Raw genomic sequence first — 22928 nt, forward strand, 5'->3', positions numbered from 1 at the left:
AGGCCAACAGGCGGCGACGAGACGACCTTGGCCAAGGCAACTTCCTCTGGTCCGCTAAGGGCACGAAGGAGGAAGCCTGCGCAGGAGCGGCAAGGTATTCCGATGCCAGCTCCGAAGCAGAACCCTGAGGAACCAGCAACGAAACCGACGCCGGAGGCCACCCCCTGTCGAAGAGGGGGGCTCGGCGAAAAGGCAAAAAGGCGAAAAGCTACTAAGGGCGATTCTTCAAACCAGAAGTAGCTGCTTCCTCTTTGCCAACCGAAGTCCTTCCTGTTGGCAATCGATTGTGCTCATTCCCTAACTGAGAGGAGGATGAGAGGGACCAAAAACCAAGGAAAGTGGGAGAGAGGAGCTAGCGGCCACCACCTGAGTGTGTGGATGCTGCTGTCCCAACAGAGGCAAGAAGCCTGTATGCCCATAGGGCAAGCCTTGTTCGAAATTCACCGGCGACCAAACGGAAGCAGCGGGAACTGAACCGGAAAATCCGGGAGGAGCCGGAAGTGCGGCAGCAACAGCAGCGCTATGCCAGAGCTGGTGCTGAGCCACCTACGAGCTGAAGCTCGGAACCCAAAGGTAGGCCGTAGGCCAGAACTGGAAGTGACAGTAACCTGTGCACTACCCGCTTGACCTACCCTCCTGGGCCCGTATGCTTATGGGGGAAGTTCGCGACAACTCCCGAAGTTTTGAGTGACATCGGAAGTACTTGCCTCACTTTCGTATGCATGGGCCGGAAAAAGGGTTTACCTCGAAGCAAAGCGAGGAAGTAACTCAGGGTATTTTGCGACTACTTCTAAAGTTTTGAGTGACATCGGAAGTACATCCTCACTTTCACATGCATGGGACGAAAAAAGAGTTTACTTTGGAAGCTAACGAGGAAGTAAATGAGGGTAAATGTACTACAGCCAGACCCAGTAGTAAACACGCTACTTCCACAGTTTCTCAGTGCAAAAAGGCAGGGCTTTTCTTCAGTTTTTCATGTCAAACCGAGCTGACGCTCCCAAAGAGAGAAAATAGAGGGAAAAGTCGTATCTTCTGCATGCATTTCGTGCAAATTTCCCTGAATACAAACCTGAGTTGCCAGCTTTGACTTTTGTTTGTTCTGGGTCATTGGCCACCACTCTTTCATTCCCGCTTATACGAGGGGGTTACTGTGTTTCTATGAAAATGGGCGTCGTTGTGTGCATGTGTGAGTGTGTGTGTGTGTGTGTGTGTTTGTGTGCGTGCGTGCGTGTGTTTGTGTGCGTGTGCGTGTGTGTGTGTGTGTGTGTTCGAGTGTTGAAGTGTAAGTTTCTGCTATTTGTTTTGTCATTGCTTTATCTGTGTGTGTGTGTGTGTGTGTGTGTGTGTGTGTGTGTGTGTGTGTGTGTGTGTGTGTGTGTGTATGTATTTGTGCGAGTGCCTGTCTGCCTGTGTGTGCGTGCGTGCGGGTATAATTGTGCGTCTGTTCCTTCATACGTTTGTTTGCGTGTTCGCGCGTGCCGTGTGTGTGTGTGTTTGTGTGTGTGTTTGTGTGTGTGTTTGTGTTTGTTTGTGTGTGTGTGTGTGTGTGTGTGTGTGTGTGTGTGTGTGTGTGTGTTTTCGATGTTATGTGTGTGTTCGACGGTGTGTGTGTGTTCGACGGTGTGTGTGTGTTCGACGGTGTGTGTGTGTGTGTGTGAGTGTGTGTGTGTGTGTGTGTGTGTGTGTTCGACGGTGTGTGTGTGTTCGACGGTGTGTGTGTGTATGTGTGTGTGTGTGTGTGTGTGTGTGTACCCACTCCCCACACTATGATGAGCTGACTATATTTGCGCCTTGATATTTTATTCATGTTCTTACGTTTTATGCTGTTTATTGTGATTCACCACACCCGAGTTTATCGTAATTGAGATAATAAAGTGTTCTATGTCTATGTATTATGTCTAATACACATGCACACACGCACGTAGGCTACAAAAATCCAATCTTGACTTTGAACTTTATATAAACATACATCCTCTTCACAATTAACGAGGACAAACGTAATTTACAAACACCTAAGTACAACAATTTTTCTGTTTTAAAAATTCGGACACACATTTTCTCAAATAATATGAAATTCGCTGAACTTATCTTCTTTTCACTACACCTTATATCTTGATTCCCAAAAAATGGAGTTCTGCCTTTTTAAATTTACCAGTAACACAAACATTCGCTCTGACCAAACTATTTTTGTCCAGCAGTTTTACCGATACACAATCATTAAAAAAAAACACTACAAAAAGAGTTTTAAGTTAACCGACTTCGCTACCACATAAACAACCTTTTTTTTATTGTCCCCAACATTCTGGTCAACGAAATCATTATTATAGAAAGTCATTCTATTTAAGGACAATTATCACAGCTTTCGTTCAACCAGTTAAAAACAACAATTATAGTAAAAGCTACAGCGCGATCAACGTTTGCCCATTTACGAACTCGCGATGAGATTCGTTTCTTCTGGTCACCAAGCCTACCGTTTACAAACGCATGCGCACTAATTGGGATTCCCCCAATTTTCTCGACCTTGACCTCAGAACTCTCGAAGCCACTACTTCGGCGTTCAATTTAGCTCGTGCATACCGAGTAGCTGGCAACTTTGCTTTCGAAGTTCCCACTTCCAATGTCAAGGGCCTCTCGCTTGACATAATTATACGACGATATCGCATCTCAAGGGTCCTTACCCATCCAAAAGAAACCTCCAGCGCATACTACAATTGCAGGACATTCCGTTTTTAAAGGCAGCTCATTGGGAAATGATCTCAGACACAATATCGAAGACGTGAAATGCGTCAATCGAGCAACTGTCGTAACTTGGCTACAATGAGACGGTCTCCTACCTTGCACCATAGACACGGACTGTGACATTCTTGTTTAATTTAGGTGAAATGCTTAAAACAGAGTGACTCAAAACAAAAGCGACAGTTCGATCAGTTACTGACCGAAAAAAACGTGCTCGAGTCATTCGGCGAAGGTGGCGAGCTTTCAAACCAGCACGACTGAATAACTCAGAATGCCTTTTTTCATCATGCCTCTATTCTACACGAGTAACATAGTGCAGTGGTAACGGTTCCGGACTCTCGTTCATTCGCTCCGGGTTCAAGTTCCGCCGGGAGCTATATATTTTTTTTATTAATCTTTTCCTTTTTAAGCCTCCGCAATTGCATTCCGGCTGCAAAAACCGGGTTTTGCCTCTGTGTTAATTTTATTCATTTGCAAAAGAAACCTTCCTATGCTTTGAAAAAATCATATCATGTCTTGACTTTCAACTGTACGCGCGTGTGTATATGTGTGTCACTACGGTGAGTATGTGTGTGTGTGTGTGTGTGTGTGTGTGTGTGTGTGTGTGTGTGTGTGTGTGTGTGTGTGTGTGTGTGTGACGTGTCACTTGTGTCATCATAGTTTCAGTGTGTGTATGAGTGTAGATTGAGAGAGAATGAGAGAAAGTGAGAGAGAGTGAGTGTGTGGTTATTTGTTTGTGACTGTGCGTGCGTGTATGGGTGCGTGTGTGTGTGTATATGTGTGCGCGCGAGCGCGCGCGTGTGTGTGTGTGCAGTGTGTGGTGTGTGTGTGTGTTTATGTGTGCCGTCGTCAGTGTCACTTGTGTCATAGTGTCAGTATGTGCATGAGTGTACGTTTGTCTGTGTGTGCGTGTGTCGTAAGAGAGAGAGAGAGAGAGAGAGAGAGAGAGAGAGAGAGAGAGAGAGAGACCGACACTTCTTTGGCAATTTTGGACCAGACAGCGTCTTTATGTTTAACAGTTAGACTGTTCTGAAATTTGGACAGAATAACCGTTCTTTCGTAAAACACTTCTGTCAAGAGTACAGCGGCAATTTCACCATCTGAAAAAGGCGCAGAACGCCCCTCCGTGTCTACTTTCTTTTTGAGCGGACACCTGCCTTGCCATTTTCGTTGACTGCCATGTTGATAGAAACGTGCGCATGCGTATTAGTAGGGATTCCCCCAATTTTCCCGACCTTGACCTTAATACTCTCGCTGTCACTACTTTGGCGTTCAAGTCAGTTCATGCATTGTGAACAGTGTTAGAAAGTTGACTTCGGGAGTTCCCACTTCGAAAAGAGGCCTCTACTTCCAGTGTTTCTTACTTCTAGTTCATGCATACGGGCCCTGGCAAGGCCGGAAGCGAAGCTGCCGGAAATGGCTGCCGTGCAAAGGGCAAAGCTCAAACCGGAAAGGGCCATGGGCTGCCCACACACCGATGAACTAACATTTCCAGCCGGAGCCGGAAGAGAAGCTGTCGCGGACGACTGCTTACGTATAGCGCAGCTCAAGCCGGATGGGATCATTATTTGTCCACGTTCCAACGAGGCACTACTTCCGTGAACCGGAAGTGCCGCTGTCGCGTACGACTGCCGACGTAAGGCAAGGCTCAAACCGGACGTGACAGTAGCCTGTGCACTAGCCAGTGACCCTACACTTCCGGTCGGAACCGGAAGAACAGCTGTCGCGGGCGACCGCTGTCATAGGACAAGGCTCGAACCAGACGTGACAGTAGTCTGTGCACTAGCAAGTGAACCTCTACTTCCAGCCGGAGCTGGAAGCGGCTGCCGCGAACGACTGCTGACGTAAATTCGGAAGCTGGCCAGAGCCGCCGAAGGCAGCTGCTCCTCGTACACGGACCCGAAGTCCGAAACGCCACCTGAAGGGGACGGCTCATAGCCAAAAGAACCCGACAAATGACGCTGCGAGGGAAGGCCGTAAGCCGAACGCCCATCCTGTTGGCCATCGATGAAACTCTCACGCCTGACTAAGAGGAAGATGAGAGTCACCAACGACCGAAGGCAGCTGAAGAGAGGAGCTAGCGGCCACCACCGAAGTGGGTGGCTGCTGCTGTCCCAACAGAGGCAAAAAGCCTGTGTGCCCAGGAGAACCACCGTATTCGAAATTCACCGGCGACACAACGGAAGCAGCGGGAACCGAACCGGAAAAGCCGGGAGGAGCAGGGAGTGCAGACGCAACAGCAGAACTATGCCATAGCTGGTGCTGAGGAGTCTGCAAGCCACAACCCGGAAGCCCTAGGCCGGAACCGGAAGTGACAGATGACTGTGCACGACCCGTTTGACCTACATTTCCTGCCCAGGCAGGAAGAGCAGCTGCCGGAAACGGCTGCTGTAGCAGGGCAAGGCTCGAACCGGAAGGGACCATGGGCTGTCCGCGAACCAGTGAACCAACACTTCCGGCCGGAGCCGGAAGCGAAGCTGCCGCGGACGGCTGCTTACGTAATTCGTAGCTCAAACCGGCAGGGACCATGGTCTGTCCGCTGTCCAGTGAACCACTACTTCCGGCCGGAGCCGGAAGGGAAGCTGCCGCGGACGGCTGCTTACGTAATTCGTAGCTCAAACCGGCAGGGACCATGGTCTGTCCGCTGTCCAGTGAACCACTACTTCCGGCCGGAGCCGGAAGGGAAGCTGCCGCGGACGGCTGCTTACGTAATTCGTAGCTCAAACCGGCAGGGACCATGGTCTGTCCGCTGTCCAGTGAACCACTACTTCCGGCCGGAGCCGGAAGGGAAGCTGCCGCGGACGGCTGCTTACGTAATTCGTAGCTCAAACCGGCAGGGACCATGGTCTGTCCGCTGTCCAGTGAACCACTACTTCCGGCCGGAGCCGGAAGTGCAGCTGCCGCGGACGGCTGCTGCGAGCACATACCTTGTGACGACCGTATCCCAAAAGGGACCTGCTCAGGTGCACTCCCGCAAGCGGTAGCCACCGAGCGCCGGCCGAGAAGAGAAACGCCTCCCTGTTCACCGCCTCCAGCACCAACGCCGAAGCCAGCAGGCTGGACAGGTGATCCGGAAACAACAGGAACACAGGAAGCCAACGACCGAGGGTCGCACACCCCCGGGAGGGAGGCAGAGCTGGAAACAAGGTCCGTCCACGCCATCTCAATTTCTGGAAGCAAAGAGGACAAAAGGCTAGCCACAGACGTGGTAGCGGTAATGCCCGCCGCCCGCGAGCCAGACGAAGTTTCCTCCGGCGCCGAAATGGGCACCGAAAAAACGAAGTTAGTCTTCGGGTCAGAAACGTGAACCGTGGGGTTCCTAGCCGAAGAAGTAGAAGCCGAGGGCTTAGGTTTGCCAGGGCCTATGCCCTTACTCTCGGCCTTAGCTGCTCGCTTTTTTCTCACTATCAGACATGCTGTCACGCGAGAAAACAAACTACTGAAAATACACAAGTCTCTAGGACGTTAAAACTTCAGCAGAATAAACTAGCACAAAGCACAAGTTACAAGCAGGTAAAAGTGCTACTGGTCGACGCTAAAAGTCCGAGCACGGACCCAAACTAACCAGCAAAATACACCACGTGTAAGCGAAAAATGGCGACCAAAATGGCGGCCACAGCAACAAACTACCGAGCAAAATTCACAAGTCCGCGGACGAGAAAATTCTCAGCAGAATGGCAAAGCAAACAACAACAAAATGGAACAATCTCACCGCTAGAAACAGCTATGAGCAGACGGGGAGCCGAGGCTGGTGGGTGTCAAGCAGACAGCAAACAACAGCCTAGGAGCGAAAACAAGCACGACCTGTCTCTCTGGCTGAAAGATGTCGAATGGGGGTGTCTCGTATTGGGTACGAGAGCTGTGGCGTGATGCACGCTACGGGAGGCAACCCAGGGTAGCAAGCTTGCTACTTTTTTGCTTGGGTTGCTTCCCTTATACTATAGACGGGATAGCGTTTTTTCAGTCTACCTAGCATCTCGACTGCGTCAATGCTAAATATGTGACTCGGAGTAAGAATATGTAATTTAATATGCATTTGTTGTTGTACATAGAAACCGTGGTTTCACATCTGCCATATACTTTTCCTTTCTTCTTTTCATATTGAAAAGTATGTGTGGTATGTAATCTCACTGATGGTTTTAACTTTTTTCAGTAAAGAAATTGAGTTTATGTATGTGTTTTATATGTTCTGCATACAGGATTGTTAGAATTTCCATGTGTTTGCTCTCTAAACACATATATATTAAAACCATTTAAAGTTGCTTTTTTTGTTTTCTCCTTCCTTTTCCTCACAAGTGTCTGTTTCTGGATGAATGTTTATGCAGGGGGCATTGTATATTTCAAGCTTGGGAAAAAAGAGGAAACCAAAATTAGATTGAGAGAAAACATAGTATTATCTATCTGAAGGCTTGTCACATTTTGAGTATACTGGAGACTCACTCCATTTTAAGACCCTGTTTTCTCCGATATTGTTTTCATAACTTCTGTAAATTTACAACAATTTTAAGAGTAAGACTCCCTCCTTTTTAAGATCTGAATTTCTTAGACTTTGTGAGGTCTGAAAATGTGGGTTCCACTGTACCTGCATCAAATGGATAGTATGGAAAGTGCTACAAACACAAACATACAACTGACTTACGGCCAAGAGTGTGAGGCATGTTGCCTTACGGCAACATACTTCAATCGTTTTTCGCATTATGCGGCACTTGCCACAGATGCACCAGTCAGGCACTCCCTCTCCAGCAGGTGGGGGGTGACCATGGTCTGGTCTGTCCGGGGCTGGCTCCAGAACGTCGAAGACCAAGCTGGGGTACTTCTCCAGCATGGTCACAAACAGCTCTCGCAGACGCTGCTCGCTAACAGTTTCAATCATTGTCTGCAACAGAAAATAAGAGAGAAGACAAATGTCATATCATATTTACAATCTCCATGGGTCGGGCTGAAAAAAAGTAACACAACACTAACACTTCAGTAAACAACACCATGTTCCAAATCACATAAGAAACAAAAGAGGTTTGCACTCACTCTCATTCTAGAACGTCTGTCACGAATGACAGTAAGCGCACTTGTAACGGCCAACTGTCCCCTGGAACCGCATAGTTCGTCCCCTCCCTCTCGTTGGAGGTGTTCCCCTCGCTGGAGGGGTTCCTGACAGCGACACATCACTGAGGGGGTACACCCGTGTTGGTGAGCCACTACTGGCTGTAGAGACATCCGCATCAACCTGAAATTGATTTCTTATTATATAATTATCAAATACTACTGAACTCAAACTAACACTTCATGTGTACACACACAGAACACACACACAGAACACACACACAAAATAATTTCGGATGGGAAAATCCTGTTCACAATGACATTTATAAAACAGCAGAGCAAACGCCCTTGAGCAAACCAACCAACTGTGGTTAGTGACTTGCTAACGAATTTACAGTGAGGATGATTTTAATATACTGAACACCTAGTGACCTACCCCTCGGCGAAATCTCAAACAAAAAACCACTGGGACATGAGCTATGACTCGCTTTCAGACCTGAAGAAATGCGATCTAACGCCCACCTATATTTCTGTAACCACAGAACCGAAAGTGAAACTAAAAGGGTGGTGTAGTGGTATCCGGAGTAACCGTTACACCCCCCCCCCCTCTTCACTTAAAACGTCCAAACATATAAATATGTATGCACTTGAAATCAATCTTATTATTTTGATGTATAGAAACGTCTGGCTTATAAATGAGGTTGATCCAGGACATCATCATGATCGACATGTATCACAAGTCTTGTGAGCAGATTTTTGCCGCATGAAAGAACAAAAGTATACACACTCACCTCTGTGCCCGTAGACTCCGACATATTGTTGTTCACGTCCACAACAAAAACAAAACTAGACGTCTTCCGTGATCACGGTTTCGTCGAAGCCAAAATATGACAAGACTCAAAAGAAACAGACCGTGTTACTGTCAACACTGAAAGGCTGGCGTCTTGTCGGAACCGGAAACGGCACAGAGCATGCGCACAGAACAAACTGGTATCTTCCGATGTCACAGAGTACAAATAAACATAATGATTTCTTGTCTGGTTTACTTGTTCTAAATGGCCATTAAATGTGATTCATTGGCTCTGAATGCGGCATTAGAGGTAGTTGTAGGCTATAGCTAGTGTGTTTCATCAGGCTAAAACTTTTTATCGTGAGAAGATTTGAATCGTTCTGTAAACCATTTTCGGCATACTGGGGCTTTAATTTGACCGTTATTTTGGCTGTCTTAGTGAAATGGTAAGATATATCTCTATGTTTTTTACATGTAAGTGTTCGGAAAAAATACAGTTATAGCAGCTATGTACAAAAATAAGCAGCATATGCTCTTTTCGCCAAAGTAAAGTCCTTTTTTCTTCTGGTTTCTTATATGTGTCACAGCACACCGCAAGCTTTTAGGCGAATAGCAAGTGAGTGGTATATATATATCATCAATTTTATAGTAGATAACGGTGTAAAATACTTACCATGTTCATGTCCGTTATACGTTTTCAATATTCCATATGTGTCATTTAATTGTGTGTTGCTTGATGCCATGTATGTATGTGTGTGTGTGTGTGTACATGACTTTAAATAAGCATGGATGGATGTGTGCACTCGATTGTGTGTGTGAACCATGTATATATTTTCTGTTGTCAATGTTGTCAATTACATATGTCATACTATGCGTTTGAATCATTAAGTATTTTAGACGTCATACTTTTTTTTCGTATCTTCACGATGGCTTTTTACCCGTTTAAATTTTAATGCTTCCAACTTTCAAAGCGCTGCACGGCTGGGAAGAGATGCGCACTTTTATCACTGTTGTTCATGTAGACGTAATCATGGATTCATGCAAACGTCATACCTGCTGTATTTTATTTTGTTTGTTTGTATAGTCGCGTGCGGTCGCGCAGTCTTTTTGGTCAGTTCCGATTACCTCCCATTGATGCGAAAACCTATATGACTGTTTTTTGTTATTTTTCTCTCTGTTAATTCACCAGTGGCTATGTAACATGTGTTATACCTTATAGGTTCCAGCGACTAAATATTTTTCCCCGGTGCAACCATAGACATGTACGTCATCATGATCTCCCCTTAATTTGACCGTTATTTTGGCTGTCTTAGTGAAATGGTAAGATATATCTCTATGTTTTTTACATGTAAGTGTTCGGAAAAAATACAGTTATAGCAGTTATGTACAAAAATAAGCAGCATGTGCTCTTTTCGCCAAAGTAAAGTCCTTTTTTCTTCTGGTTTCTTATATGTGTCACAGCACACCGCAAGCTTTTAGGCGAATAGCAAGTGAGTGGTATATATATATCATCAATTTTATAGTAGGTAACGGTGTAAATTACTTGCCATGGTCATGTCCATTATACGTTTTCCATATTCCATATGTGTCATTTAATTGTGTGTTGCTTGATGCCATGTATGTATGTGTGTGTGTGTGTACATGACTTTAAATAAGCATGGATGGATGTGTGCACTCGATTGTGTGTGTTGAACCATGTATATATTTTCTGTTGTCAATGTTGTCAATTACATATGTTATACTATGCGTTTGAATCATTAAGTATTTTAGACGTCATACTTTTTTTCGTATCTTCACGATGGCTTTTTACCCGTTTAAATTTTAATGCTTCCAACTTTCAAAGCGCTGCACGGCTGGGAAGAGATGCGCACTTTTATCACTGTTGTTCATGTAGACGTAATCATGGATTCATGCAAACGTCATACCTGCTGTATTTTATTTTGTTTGTTTGTATAGTCGCGTGCGGTCGCGCAGTCTTTTTGGTCAGTTCCGATTACCTCCCATTGATGCGAAAACCTATATGACTGTTTTTTGTTATTTTTCTCTCTGTTAATTCACCAGTGGCTATGTAACATGTGTTACAGAATTGCACCGGTGTAAGGGTTAACATTTTATTTTTCACCAAGAGAATATAATTCATTATATGCGGGATAATGTGCGGGGGGGGGGGGGGGGGGGGGGGAGGGGTGCAAACAACATTTTCACAAGCACATAACCAACAAAATGACATCGCATGCGCAGCACACAAAGTGCGTAGCACGGGTACCACTAGTGTTGTAGGAATCAAAGGAACAAGGAAGTTTGGGGGCAAATATTGAAACTAGTTATATAAATTAATATATTAATGAACCTAATTAGCTTTTGTCTGAAGTAACTGAATAAATTTTAAGCCATGAGTTGTCATTGTTCAGATTAATTTTAAGCAAGATTAGTGTAAAGTTATGAACACCTTCATCTTTTATTACAATGATAGCTGAGCACTTAAAGTTAAAGAATATTCAATTAAATTGTAACTATGTCACGGTGTAACTGTAAAGTTATGAACAACAAAAGGTAATAGAGACAATGACAAAAGGTGACGTTTTCATGTCAGTATGTCCCAAATGACATCACCAGTACATTTTTCATTCTATCTAATCTGTTTTCGTTCTATTTTTTCTAATAACATGCGTTAACAATTGATTGCCAACTGGAATGGAAGAGCACAAAAAGTGTAACTTGATATGTAGTTTCTCTAGAGGGGAAAACATCTTCCACTTTCATGTCAGTGTGTCCCATGCAACATACATTTGCCAAACAGCTATGTGTAAGTAGATTATTTGTTAGTGGTATAGAAAATACTGATCACCAATTAAAGTCAGTTTTCACATTCATTTTCTACCTATTTCTTATTTGTTTATTCTTTTGGCAATGGTGAAATGTCAGCAATCGTGTGTCATTCGGGACAGTGGACATGACACCTGACCTTTTGTCACTGTCTCAATAACTTATTTTTCGGCCTGTGTTTAAGGTTGTTGACATGGAAACCAAAATGTTTGACATGGATATGTTTTTGTTGCATGATGATGTCTGTGTTATTATAACTAGAGTATTTCAGAAAAAAGTACAGAGAATGATACGAATCATTTAAACTTTAAAGGACTGAAAATGCATGACTCTAATGGCAGGCACACAGCTCGTATTACATGGACGATTATTTAGGAAACCTGTTACACATTGAATTATCATTGATCACACATGGTTGCATAGAACTTTGAAACTGAGTTTTATTCACTGGATGGACCATAGAACATGTCATCTGATACTTTCAGTCTCAATGTCAACAGAAATTTGGCTGACAGTGACACTGACAGCCATGGAATCAAGAACAGGAGAGACAAGGAACTTAGTCGATAAATATCGACAGGGGGCGGACAAATGGTTTACATGTGAAATGTGTGTATATGGGTGTGGTTCTGAAACAAACAAACCATGTGAAACCCCCCCCCCCCCCCCCCCCCCCCCCCCCCCCCCCCCCCCCCCCCCCAATCCCACCGCTCGCGGGCTGAACGACTGACGTCACATGTCGTTTCGGTCTTTTCCAGAAGAACACCGCGTGCTGACGGACGATTCGATTTGATCGCTTCACCACGCCTTTCCAACTATGTGCTCCCATACAGTTTTGGTAGATACATGCTTGTGCAAGTATGTTATTAGTATTACCAATATGAATCTTATTTTCCTTTCGATGGTCAGTTTTACTCACCTCTGTAACGGCAGTCACATCTGCGAATGCTGTCGAAGAATCTAACCGAAAGTAAACATTCTGGGAATCTACGCGCATCGGCCTTCACGCAAGTTCAATGCTGAGCCAATGAGCGCGCCGCGGCGAAGTTGGCCGCTGTAAGTCTCGCAGCGCTGGCTGGCTGAGCGAGTTGCGTGTCCATCCATAGACCAGATTAGTAGGCGCTTGATTTTGGTATTTTGATTTTACATGACATTAAACCTTTCTTGGGGTTCATGGTCATGGCAACAGCCATAATAATATTATATCATGTATAATATTACATTTCAGCATATTTGAATTACATGTCATCATACCAAACTGTCATACATTTTTATTCCTACATCATTCTGATTGATCACAACCAAACCTACTATCAGTGGACACATCCAAATGTAAGCGCCTGTTCTTGACAACTTTTAATCGATCTAAAAATAGCAACTTGCTGGGCCCTTTGCCGCCAACAGACACTGTTTGGCCTGTAGGTAAAATGTACAATGTATTTTCTGATTTGTGCACAAAAGCTTTTTTTCTTTTTTCTTTTTTTTAACATAACAATGTTTAATGTCACTGTATGTTTAAAAGACCATGGTCATATTTGTAAAAAAAATGTTAAATTAGAAAATAAATAACATTTTGGTTCATGATTTTTCCTACACCTGTGCTAAAAATAAGAAATAAAAATGTCGGGTATATAAGTCACTCAAATACAGCTAGGAATGAATGGCTCGGTTTGAGTTTGTTGCAGTTGACCCTGCACAATGCGACTTATCGTTTTTGTTGAACAATTTTGACGTCACCCCTCCCATAGGGTGACGTATTTCACAACTTCCTGTGTTACACAAACTCTGTGATGACCAATTTTGACGTCACCCCTCCCATAGGGTGACGGATTTCACAACTTTCTACAGATGAACAATTTTGACGTCACCCCTCCCATAGGGTGACGGATGTCACAACTTCCTGTGTACACAAACTGATGACGTATTTCACAACAAAATGGCGCTGCCCATGGTCAACCTCTAAACTATCCGTATAGAATGGGGGCGTCCTCGCCCCCATAATAACCATAACTCATTAACTGTACAAAAATAAACATGCGAAAAAATAAATAAAACAACATAGCGAAATACTTTCAGTCACGTTTCATAACTACGAACTTACCTCTTGTTTGCTGGGTATGCAGAGAACGTCGTTTAAGTCCAATCCTGGAAAGTTCACGAGCTGAAACTTCTTTTCACGCACCCACCACTTGAGCTTCGAAGACTTCCCATCTTCAATGTGGTCCGTACGTTTTGTTTTTAGAAACCGCACTGTCATATTTCTTCTGCGTGAGCACGGTTGTATTTTCTGCGTAAGTTCCACGACAAAACTGTCCACCTCTTCCCTGTGCACACCCATCATGGTCAAGGGCGAGAGGCAGACTGGCAAATCAGACTGGAATCGCCAGTCGAAAGGAGGGCCATTTCTAGAATGAGTCGGTGCGTTTCCGGAAATGACGCGCTTTGTTGGAAATCTACTGAGGCGTGACGAAGTCCCGCGAGATTCCAACTCTGCCCCGGATTCTTACTATGCGCCCAACATAGGCAAGAAGAGTTGCTTCCCTTGTAGCTCAGGGGAACTAACACCACCAACAAAATGGCGGACAAGGAGCAGGGCGACGTGTCTTCACAGCAAAACAATCCACTTTCAAGGAAGCTGAACAAAATTTTGGAGACCAGATTGGACAATGACAAGGTTAATCACAAAGTTTGATCCCATGCAGTCCTTTTTACTGGGCTTTCATGTCTGCAAAGTTTGTAATGACCACCTAAAAATAGAAACTGTAACTGATCTTGAGGGGCGAAGCAGACGACAGTAACTGCGATTTGGATGCGGAGAAGCGCATGCAGTAATTGTTCCTAAACTATTGTATACACCACCAAAGCGTTAATTTGGAATTAAAGCATCCCTCAACTCGGACATATACCAAAACTAAACAGCCTGGCTGCTTCCTAGCTCAGTAGCTGTCACCTACAGACCTGTGCGAAGTCGAAATATTTTGCTGAATCAGGTGTCCGTTTTCTAAAATAAGTTGTTGTTGCCTTTGCACGGAAAACAGCCAGATTGTAGTTTTGGGGGTTATGTTGAACTAAAGCGTTGTAAATTCAGGAACGGTTTTCTTCTGCAATATTTCAGCCTCTTTTTTGGCAAACCTATACCCAACAAACATTCTGCATGCGTATAGCTGCTCTTATAATTGTTAGCATAATTAAATGTAATTTTAGATAGGCACTGGTGCATGGCTATCCAGGTTTCCCAATTGCTTCGTTTCCGGCCGATTTAGGTGGAGCACGTGATGCGCACACAAAATATTGGCGGTCTAGAAGTGTCGTCTGCGCAATGATCGCGGCGGCGCCCGCGGCTTTCTTGACCGCCAAGGACGACCGCGCACGTTGTGATACGTCATTCGTTAGACCTCAATACACGCACTCCGATTGTATACAGGATTCTGCCCCCTGTATACACTCTGATGTTAACTTCCGGTCGCGAAGCGTATTTGCCATTCGACGCCACGTTGCGATAGGAACGCAGAGCAGTTTATTATCAGAGAGTACAAAAAACAAAAACAATAGGAAGGTTTCCGCCAGTTATCTCTCTGAGGTTTTGGGTGCTTAGAGAGTACCGTGTCCCTTGCGGGGGCATAAAAGATGGAGGTCACAAGCAGGGTCAAGGGGAAGGTCGGCTGGGCGAAGAGGAGCATGACGGCTTACTAGTGCCAAAACCTGGTGTTACCCATTATCACTTAATTACTAATTAACGCTGTCAGTTACTGTTTTCATCTGTTAGTTACTCATTTTCACGGGAAAATTACTAATTTTTAGTTTTGGCACTAGCAATCCGTCAGTAATTAACATTAGTAATTAACAGGTGAAAGTTAGTAATTTTTCCGGAAAAATTAGTAATTTTCCCGGGAAAATTAGTAATTAACACGTGAAAATGGTAATTATCAAGGGAAAATTACTAATTGGCTCACGTAAGTGTAGCCTATGCGATGATAAACTTTGTCTGTCTGTGCGTGTGTGTGTGTATGTGATAGAAACTTTAACATTTGAAGACGTCACATTATGGCGTAAGAGGGTTAGACGTCACGCGAAGGAATTACTGAAAGTCTCGGTCATTGTTATTTTGAGCGGGCCGAGACTAGTTGGCAGTCGTGTCCCTGTAAGTAGGCTACATGCAGACAAACAGATCTAGATCTAGTGTCTCGCTTTCTTGCACAGTGTCACCTATGCTTACTGTGTGTGTGTGTGTATGTGTGACGGAGTGATTGAGTTTGTGTTACTGTTTGTCGATTTCTTATGTGAGCCTTGAAGGCTTCGCCTCTTGTTTTCCCTTGATAATTACAATTATGAGGTTTTGGCACTAGTAAGCCGTCATACAGGAGACTACATTAGGAAGGTTTCCGCCAGTTATCTCTCTTTGAGGTTTTGGGTGCTTAGAGTTAGAGAGTACCGTGCCCCTTTCGGGGGCATAAAACATCGAGGTCACAAGCAGGGTCAAGGGGAAGGTCGCTGGGCGGACAGGAGACTATTAATCTGATGCTGCACGGCCTTTAATGTAATGTAGATTAAATTCTCGGAGTGGACATTTAAAAGATCAGAGAACTGCATCAATACTTGTGTCATTCGACGCCATTTTGCGAAGGAACGCTTCACTTATATATAATTAGTATCAAAGTACGCTAGGGAGAAACACAAACAATCACACACACAAAAACTGATGCTACACGGCAGTTTATTGTTGGAGTTTGGAACAAACTTGGAGTGTGTATCGACCAAGAAGTGGTTGTATACAATGCGAGTGCCAGCCCTGTATACACTCCGCAAAAGATATGGCAAAAGTCAATACATCAGATTGGTAGTAAGATGTGTATATAATATACTCATGTCAGTTGATTGATTTCATTTTCTTTTTCAGGATATGTTAGAAGCACTGAAAGCTCTTTCAGGATTTTTCTCTGCAAACAACTTACGCAGTCGACGAAACTTGAGAAGTGATATAGAGAAGAAGAGCCTTGCCATCAACGAAGAATTTTTAAGTGCCTTTCAAGCTGTGAAAGAGGTAATTGTCTTTGTGTTAATTGTTGTACGTTTTCTTTATCTAAATTTGTAAAGTTAAATAATATTACAGACTCATTTGTATCGTATTGGTACATAAACTATTGACATTCATGGTGTGAAGTTTTTGTTTGATAAGACCATGGACATGGTTGCAATTTAAGCTGTGTCTTTAGAGATCTATCTATCAGTATCACTGTGTACTTGTGTGTGTGTGAGTGTGCATGTGTGTGTGTGTGCGTGAGTGTGTGTGTAAAAGAGAGAGAGTGTGTGTGTTTGTGCTCACATTCCTCCTGTAAATTAATTAATACAACTCTGAAAGGGATAGATGAGCTTGGAGAATTAAATTTGTCTGATCAAAAATGTGTGGTAACTTCAGGCATGAATAAAGTTAAATGAATCCCTGTACCTTTCTGTAAGATTGCATACATCTGTTCTTTAATTGCAAATAACTTTTCTTCCTATAAGCCATTTTGTATTGTGTGTGTGTGTGTGTGTGTGTGTATGTATGTGTGTGTGTGTGTGTGTGTGTGTGTGTGTGTGTGTATTGCAGCAACTAGACAGCGTGTATGGAGATGTCCAGGCCATGAATGACTGTTGTTCGGACATGACAAACAGATTGAAGGTAGGATTCAAGACTTTATCATTAATCTTTTCCACCTGCATCCTTCTCCAACCCTTCTTAAGAGCACACTGTTTATGAGCAAGATTTGCACCTGAGAAAAATAGAACAGAAAAGTTTTCATAATTTGTTATTTTCTGCAATTAACATTGTTAACGGCCCATCAAAATGTTAACGGCCCCGGGAAAATTATGTGGGTTTTTTAGAAAAATCTTATGGTGAGAGTCCTCAAGACCTTGACAGGTATGCCGTATACAGGGCCGGACCAAATGAGTTGCAAGGGGGGGGTTCCTCCTTTTTTGGGGGGGCAAATCAGCGAAGTGGCGAAGCCACAAGCGCGCGCCTGCAAAGCAGCCGCGCGAACTAGGGGGGTCCGGGGGCATGTTCCCACGGAAATTTGTGAAAAACGGTTAAAATCTGTGCAATCTGGTGCATTCTGGGCCTTGTTTTGAGGGTTAAGGCCTGTCAGTGTGAGTTGGGGGGGGGGGTACCTTTTTCTCATCGGATTTCACATTGAATAAAATTTGTTAGAGACACACAAAATTTATTTAAAAAAACAAAATAAAAATAAAAAACACTCAAAGCAAGGTACATGCTTTTTCCAGGGGTGGGGTTCTGGAACCCCTGGAACCCCCCCCCCTGGGTCCGGCCCTGGTATATAAGGGCAATTTAATTGGCACTGCATCCCACAAGGGCCTATATATTTATAGGGCCTAGGCCTCAGTTTTCAGAAATTTCTTTTAAATTGTTAATGACTGTTATTGTTAATGACATTGCTATAAGTAATGGATTTCAATCCAACTTTCTCAAACTTAAGATGGTTAATGAATTTTTACTTTGAGTTTGGGCAGAATCACTTGGGTGGCCGAGTGGTAACCCGCTTGCGCTCGGAAGCGAGAGGTTGCGTGTTCAGGCCTGGGTCAGGCCGCAATTTTCTCCCCCCTTTCCTAAACCTAGGTGGTGGGTTCAAGTGCTAGTCTTTCGGATGAGACGAAAAACCGAGGTCCCTTCGTGTACACTACATTGGGGTGTGCACGTTAAAGATCCCACGATTGACAAAAGGGTCTTTCCTGGCAAAATTGTATAGGCATAGATAAAAATGTCCATCAAATACCCGTGGGACTTGGAATAAAGTAAAAAAAAATTCCATCTCACACGGCATTAAGTCTCAGGAAACATGAATACACGCATGCAGGAAAAAAAAATATATATATGGGTAGCGCCGTATGTATGGCAGCTCGCTTTCCCCGGGGAGAAAGCAGCCCGAATTTCCATGAGGGTAACCTCACTGGACTGTAAATCTTATCCAATCCAATTCATCCAATCCAATCCAATCCATAACAAATGTGATATATTGTCAAGAGTTCATTTTCTGTGAAGAGCATATATACATCCCCTTATATTGTGGTAGTTTGTATATTTCTGAATTTAAAAGCACCGGGGCAATAAGAGCCATTCATGAGCTAATGTGATTTGATCTCTTTGTTCTGCATTCAACAGGCAGCCAAAGCACAGACTCACCATTTGATGAGCCAAACAACAAAGCTGCACGCTGAAAGGTATACCTTTTTTGTCACTACCAGACAAGCATTTCCTCTGGCTATATAATTATGCTCTTTGTATCAAAGTAACAATAATTGTTCAAGGCAGGGACAGAATCAGATTCCTATGGAACTGTAGCTTTGTTAAACAGTCAAATTCATGTATTATATACCTTGGTTATTAAACAGCCTTCTTAATCCTTTACTCATTCAGTCACAGAGGATCTGACTGCTCTAATGTTTTGAAATAGAATGATATGCCCTCACACTGCGTTACTGCTCCAAACTGACTTTCCTCAGGTTTTTAAAAATTAGATACTCCAGCAAAACACCCAATGAATTTAAAGTTCATTTTCATGTTCACATGTATTTAAATTGCACCCACACTTATTACACACATACCTCATTGATGAAAGAACACTTGGGTATACACTGACAAAAAATATCGTATCATGTACATCTAAAATTCTTGCCTCAGAGAGAAGTCTTTGAGTGTATTGAGTTCACCCCTAGTAGGATTTAGCTTTTCAGTACATTTTCAGTCCACACAAAAATGAGTCCAATTGAGGTACATTTTCAGTATCAAAGAGGTACATTTTCAGTATTCCCAACTTGATTCAAAAGAGGAGAATATTTCCAGTATACCTCAAATGTACTGAATTTTGTTCGAAGTATATTTGTGGTACATTTTTAGGCAAGTGGTACAAATTCAGTCCGTTTTCAGCTCTTTTTTGGAATACCAATTCTGTACTGATTACTAAGGGGGCAGAGTGAGTCCGGTAAATCTGCTTTGCTGTGCCCTTCCAAAACGGCAGTTATAAGCTACTTTCTGGGCACATGCTGACCTGTGTGTGGCTATTTACAGCCAAACCCTCCAAATGAAGGAGCAGGTGGCCAACGCTTTTTTGGAGAAGTTCCAACTCAAGTCAGATGAGATCAAAACACTGCGAGGTCCCCGTGACGGCAAACTGCACGAGGTATTTATACTTGGAGAGTGTGTAGAGTCTGGATGGCACTGTGTGTGTGTGTGCGTGTGTGTGTGTGTGTGTGTTCCCAGGATTGGCCATAAAATGTTGAGGATAGGGAATTTGTGAGCATGTGCGTGCATGCAATAGTGTGTGTTTGTTGTTGTCAGATAGGAAGGAGGTCATAGTAATTAATTGCTGATATTGTGTGATCAGAAGATGTTTTGAATGACACAATCTGGAATACTGGTAAAGTAAGGTATTTTCATGCAACCATATAATGATGTGTGTATAGCAGCGCTTAAAATCTTCCTCCGTATTCTTGTTTTTAACACACGCAAATTGGTAGTCTGCATATACATGTACAACCAAAATTGTGTTCTTACAATTGTTAGTATTAGTATTTATATTGCTTAATGATATGCTTAAGCTTGTTCACCTCCGCCTAATTGTCTAATTGAATCACAGGACTTCTTCAAAGTGCTGGCCAGGGTTAAACAGATTCACTCTGACTGCAAAGTGTTGTTGAGAACCAACCAGCAGACAGCAGGGTATGTATGCTATTGAACCACCACGGAATAGGTTCTTCATACTAAGCGGTGTTGTAGGTGGAACTATGAGGGGTGTGCATGCAGAAAAATGAAATAGACATTCTGACATTGGTAGTACCTGAAGTTTGTGGCACATTTTTCCCAGAAGAATACTGCGTTGAAAGCAGTTCTGGGAATGTATTACGTTCATTCTGACATGCTAAAACTTACATTGCAATCATGTCCTGTTGAGGAATATGCACTTTCTGAGACTGTGGATGAGTTGTGATGCAGGGACTCAAATCAAAAACAGAGACCAATATGTTATTTCTTTGTATACCCGACTCAGCCCCTCTTCTGCCAGTGCAATCAGTAGTAATGTACTTGTATGTATTGGTTTTATGTACGTCCGTATATTTTCTGTGATATATTGTATGCTATGATTTTTTTGCAATGATGTTTAGCCATAGTCCGTTATACGCGTAGGTGTGCGAGAATATGTAAGCGCAGTGCTTTAAAGATGTCCATGTGGGAATGTGTAAGTGGGCGTAGTCGAATGTCCATGTGGGAATGTGTAAGTGGAGCATATAAGAATGCCCATGTGTGAATGTGTAAGTGGAGCGTATAAGAATGTGTAAGTGGAGCGTGGTCGAATGTCCATGTGTGAATGGGTAAGTTGAGCGTATAAGAATGTCCATGTGTGCGATGTGTAAGTGAGACATGGATGTGTTCATGACTGAATGCGTAAGCACAATGCAAGGAATGGCCAGAGAGGTATGTGGGAGGTGTGTTTATAACCTGCCCTCTGCCCTGTTATATAGTGCTATATGTCTTATGTAAAAACAATGTCCTGTTTGTATTATTGTTATGTACCACGCCTGAATTTCTCTATGAGATAATAAAGTATTCTTATTCTTAAGTGGTGACCATTAAACATGTCTTTTCTTTAATGCTTTTGTCTTTTTCTTTTTTGTTGGGGCATTTTGTGTCAACACACAGTTCTTTTTCAAAAGGGTAAATTTTGTTCCCCTAACCCTTAAAGCAAAATAAGATACTGATAATGGGTTTAGTAATTTTGTTCCAATATTTGGCTTCTTTGGGGATGTTATTTGTGATGTTTTTTTTTTTATCCTTTCAGTTTGGAAATCATGGAGGCCATGGCACTCCAGATGGAGTCAGCATATGAGCGTTTATATCGCTGGACACAAAGTAAGGAAATCTTACAACTGTATCCAATATTTTAAAGAGGAGAGAAATGCAAAACAGACAGGACTGCTATCATTCCAAACCCAACAAATCAACAGTTGCTTTTTTAGCAATAGAGAAATTTTTTTAAAGTTTTTTTTCCTCTGCAAGAATGTCTCACATTTTGATGTGAACAAATTTGAGGGTGGTGGTTTATACCAGCCTGTGTGTGTGTGTTTGCGGGATACTGTGTTTGGGCTATATCAATCAATCAATATGAGGCTTATATCGCGCGTATTCCGTGGGTACAGTTCAAAGCGCAGGGATTTTTTAATTTTTTTATTTATTTTTTATTTTTTTATGCAGTTTATATCGCGCACATATTCAAGGCGCAGGGATTTATTTATGCCGTGTGAGATGGAATTTTTTTACACAATACATCACGCATTCACATCGGCCAGCAGATCGCAGCCATTTTGGCGCATATCCTACTTTTCACGGCCTATTATTCCAAGTCACACGGGTATTTTGGTGGACATTTTTATCTATGCCTATACAATTTTGCCAGGAAAGACCCTTTTGTCAATCGTGGGATCTTTAACGTGCACACCCCAATGTAGTGTACACGAAGGGACCTCGGTTTTTCGTCTCATCCGAAAGACTAGCACTTGAACCCACCACCTATAACTGCTATACTCCACTTTTGATTTTAGATGAGTGCCGTATCCTGACCAGCGACTCTCCAGACATCTCACCAGTGCTGTGCCAGGCTTTGGAAGCTTCACAGGACAGACCTGTACTTTTCAAGTAATTATACACTTCTTGCTTTCCATTTTTGGCTCACGTAAGTGTAGCCTATGCGATCGTTACTTTGTCTGTCTGTGCGTGCGTGCGTATGTGCGTGCGTGCGTGTGTATGTCTGTGGTAGAAACATTTGAAGACGTCACATTACATTGACGTCACATTATGATGTATTTTTATTTTTTTTTATTTCAATTTTTTCAGGCGAAGTTGACAAAAATGAAGATGAATAAGTACAGAATGTATGATATGATTAGACACAATAACATACATTGGCAGAGTAATTATACACAATGTAAAATACAAAACATGAAAATATTATTGGTTAAATAAATTGTTATACATTGCCCATTTTAGAGTAAAATTATGTTCCCTCATTTCAATTTGATGTACATATTGGTCAACTTTATATTGGTAATTAATATAATTACAAAATGCCACAAGGCGTGGTTTACATTTATTGAAACGACATTTGTACAGAAAATATTTGGCATGTAGCAACAAGAAATCAAAACCATCATCAGTTCTCGTTTTTTTATCGTAACCAAAAAGAACAAGTACTTTATTCATTCTCAGTCTTTGACAATGATCACATTGTGATTTTAACCACCTTTCAAAATCTTTCCAAAATAGTTGAACATGTTCACATGACCATAAGTAATGATAAATAGTATCTTTTTCCATATTGCAAAAAGTGCAATTGTTGTTTTCTACTATTCTCATTTCTTTTAGAATAGAATTCGTTACAAGTGTCCTGTATGTGATTTTCATCTGGAACCATTTTAAACGGATTTCTTTAATTTTATGTGTTTTGAAAAATATCTTATCCCAATCTATTTCATTCTCTAGCATTTG

General features: G+C 42.8%; 1 protein-coding gene and 2 long non-coding RNA genes across 3 annotated transcripts in view; 1 reads left to right on the top strand and 2 right to left on the bottom strand.

Moving 5' to 3' along the window:
• Positions 1-13871, bottom strand: part of LOC138965023 (uncharacterized) — a 35658-nt gene extending 21787 nt beyond the window's left edge. Inside the window, exon 1 of the long non-coding RNA XR_011455267.1 lies at positions 13494-13871. This is a non-coding gene — a long non-coding RNA (uncharacterized lncRNA). The remainder of the gene's footprint in view (positions 1-13493) is intronic.
• LOC138965021 (uncharacterized) lies at positions 7381-8912 on the bottom strand. Its single transcript, XR_011455265.1, has 3 exons — positions 8568-8912; positions 7762-7960; positions 7381-7612 (listed from the first exon to the last, which is right to left on the bottom strand). It is a non-coding gene; the product is annotated as an uncharacterized lncRNA (long non-coding RNA).
• A 72-nt stretch (positions 13872-13943) lies between the features above and the next one.
• The window catches only part of LOC138965012 (conserved oligomeric Golgi complex subunit 6-like), a 28231-nt gene continuing 19246 nt past the window's right edge, over positions 13944-22928 (top strand). The window contains exons 1-8 of the mRNA XM_070337135.1: positions 13944-14066; positions 16290-16433; positions 16983-17054; positions 18552-18610; positions 19458-19569; positions 20026-20108; positions 21226-21296; positions 21986-22079. Coding sequence (XP_070193236.1) covers positions 13968-14066; positions 16290-16433; positions 16983-17054; positions 18552-18610; positions 19458-19569; positions 20026-20108; positions 21226-21296; positions 21986-22079 — 734 coding nt within the window. The 5' untranslated portion in view covers positions 13944-13967. The remainder of the gene's footprint in view (positions 14067-16289; positions 16434-16982; positions 17055-18551; positions 18611-19457; positions 19570-20025; positions 20109-21225; positions 21297-21985; positions 22080-22928) is intronic.

This window comes from Littorina saxatilis, linkage group LG4 (genome assembly GCF_037325665.1).
Source record: "Littorina saxatilis isolate snail1 linkage group LG4, US_GU_Lsax_2.0, whole genome shotgun sequence".
In the NCBI taxonomy this organism is placed as follows: domain Eukaryota; kingdom Metazoa; phylum Mollusca; class Gastropoda; order Littorinimorpha; family Littorinidae; genus Littorina; species Littorina saxatilis.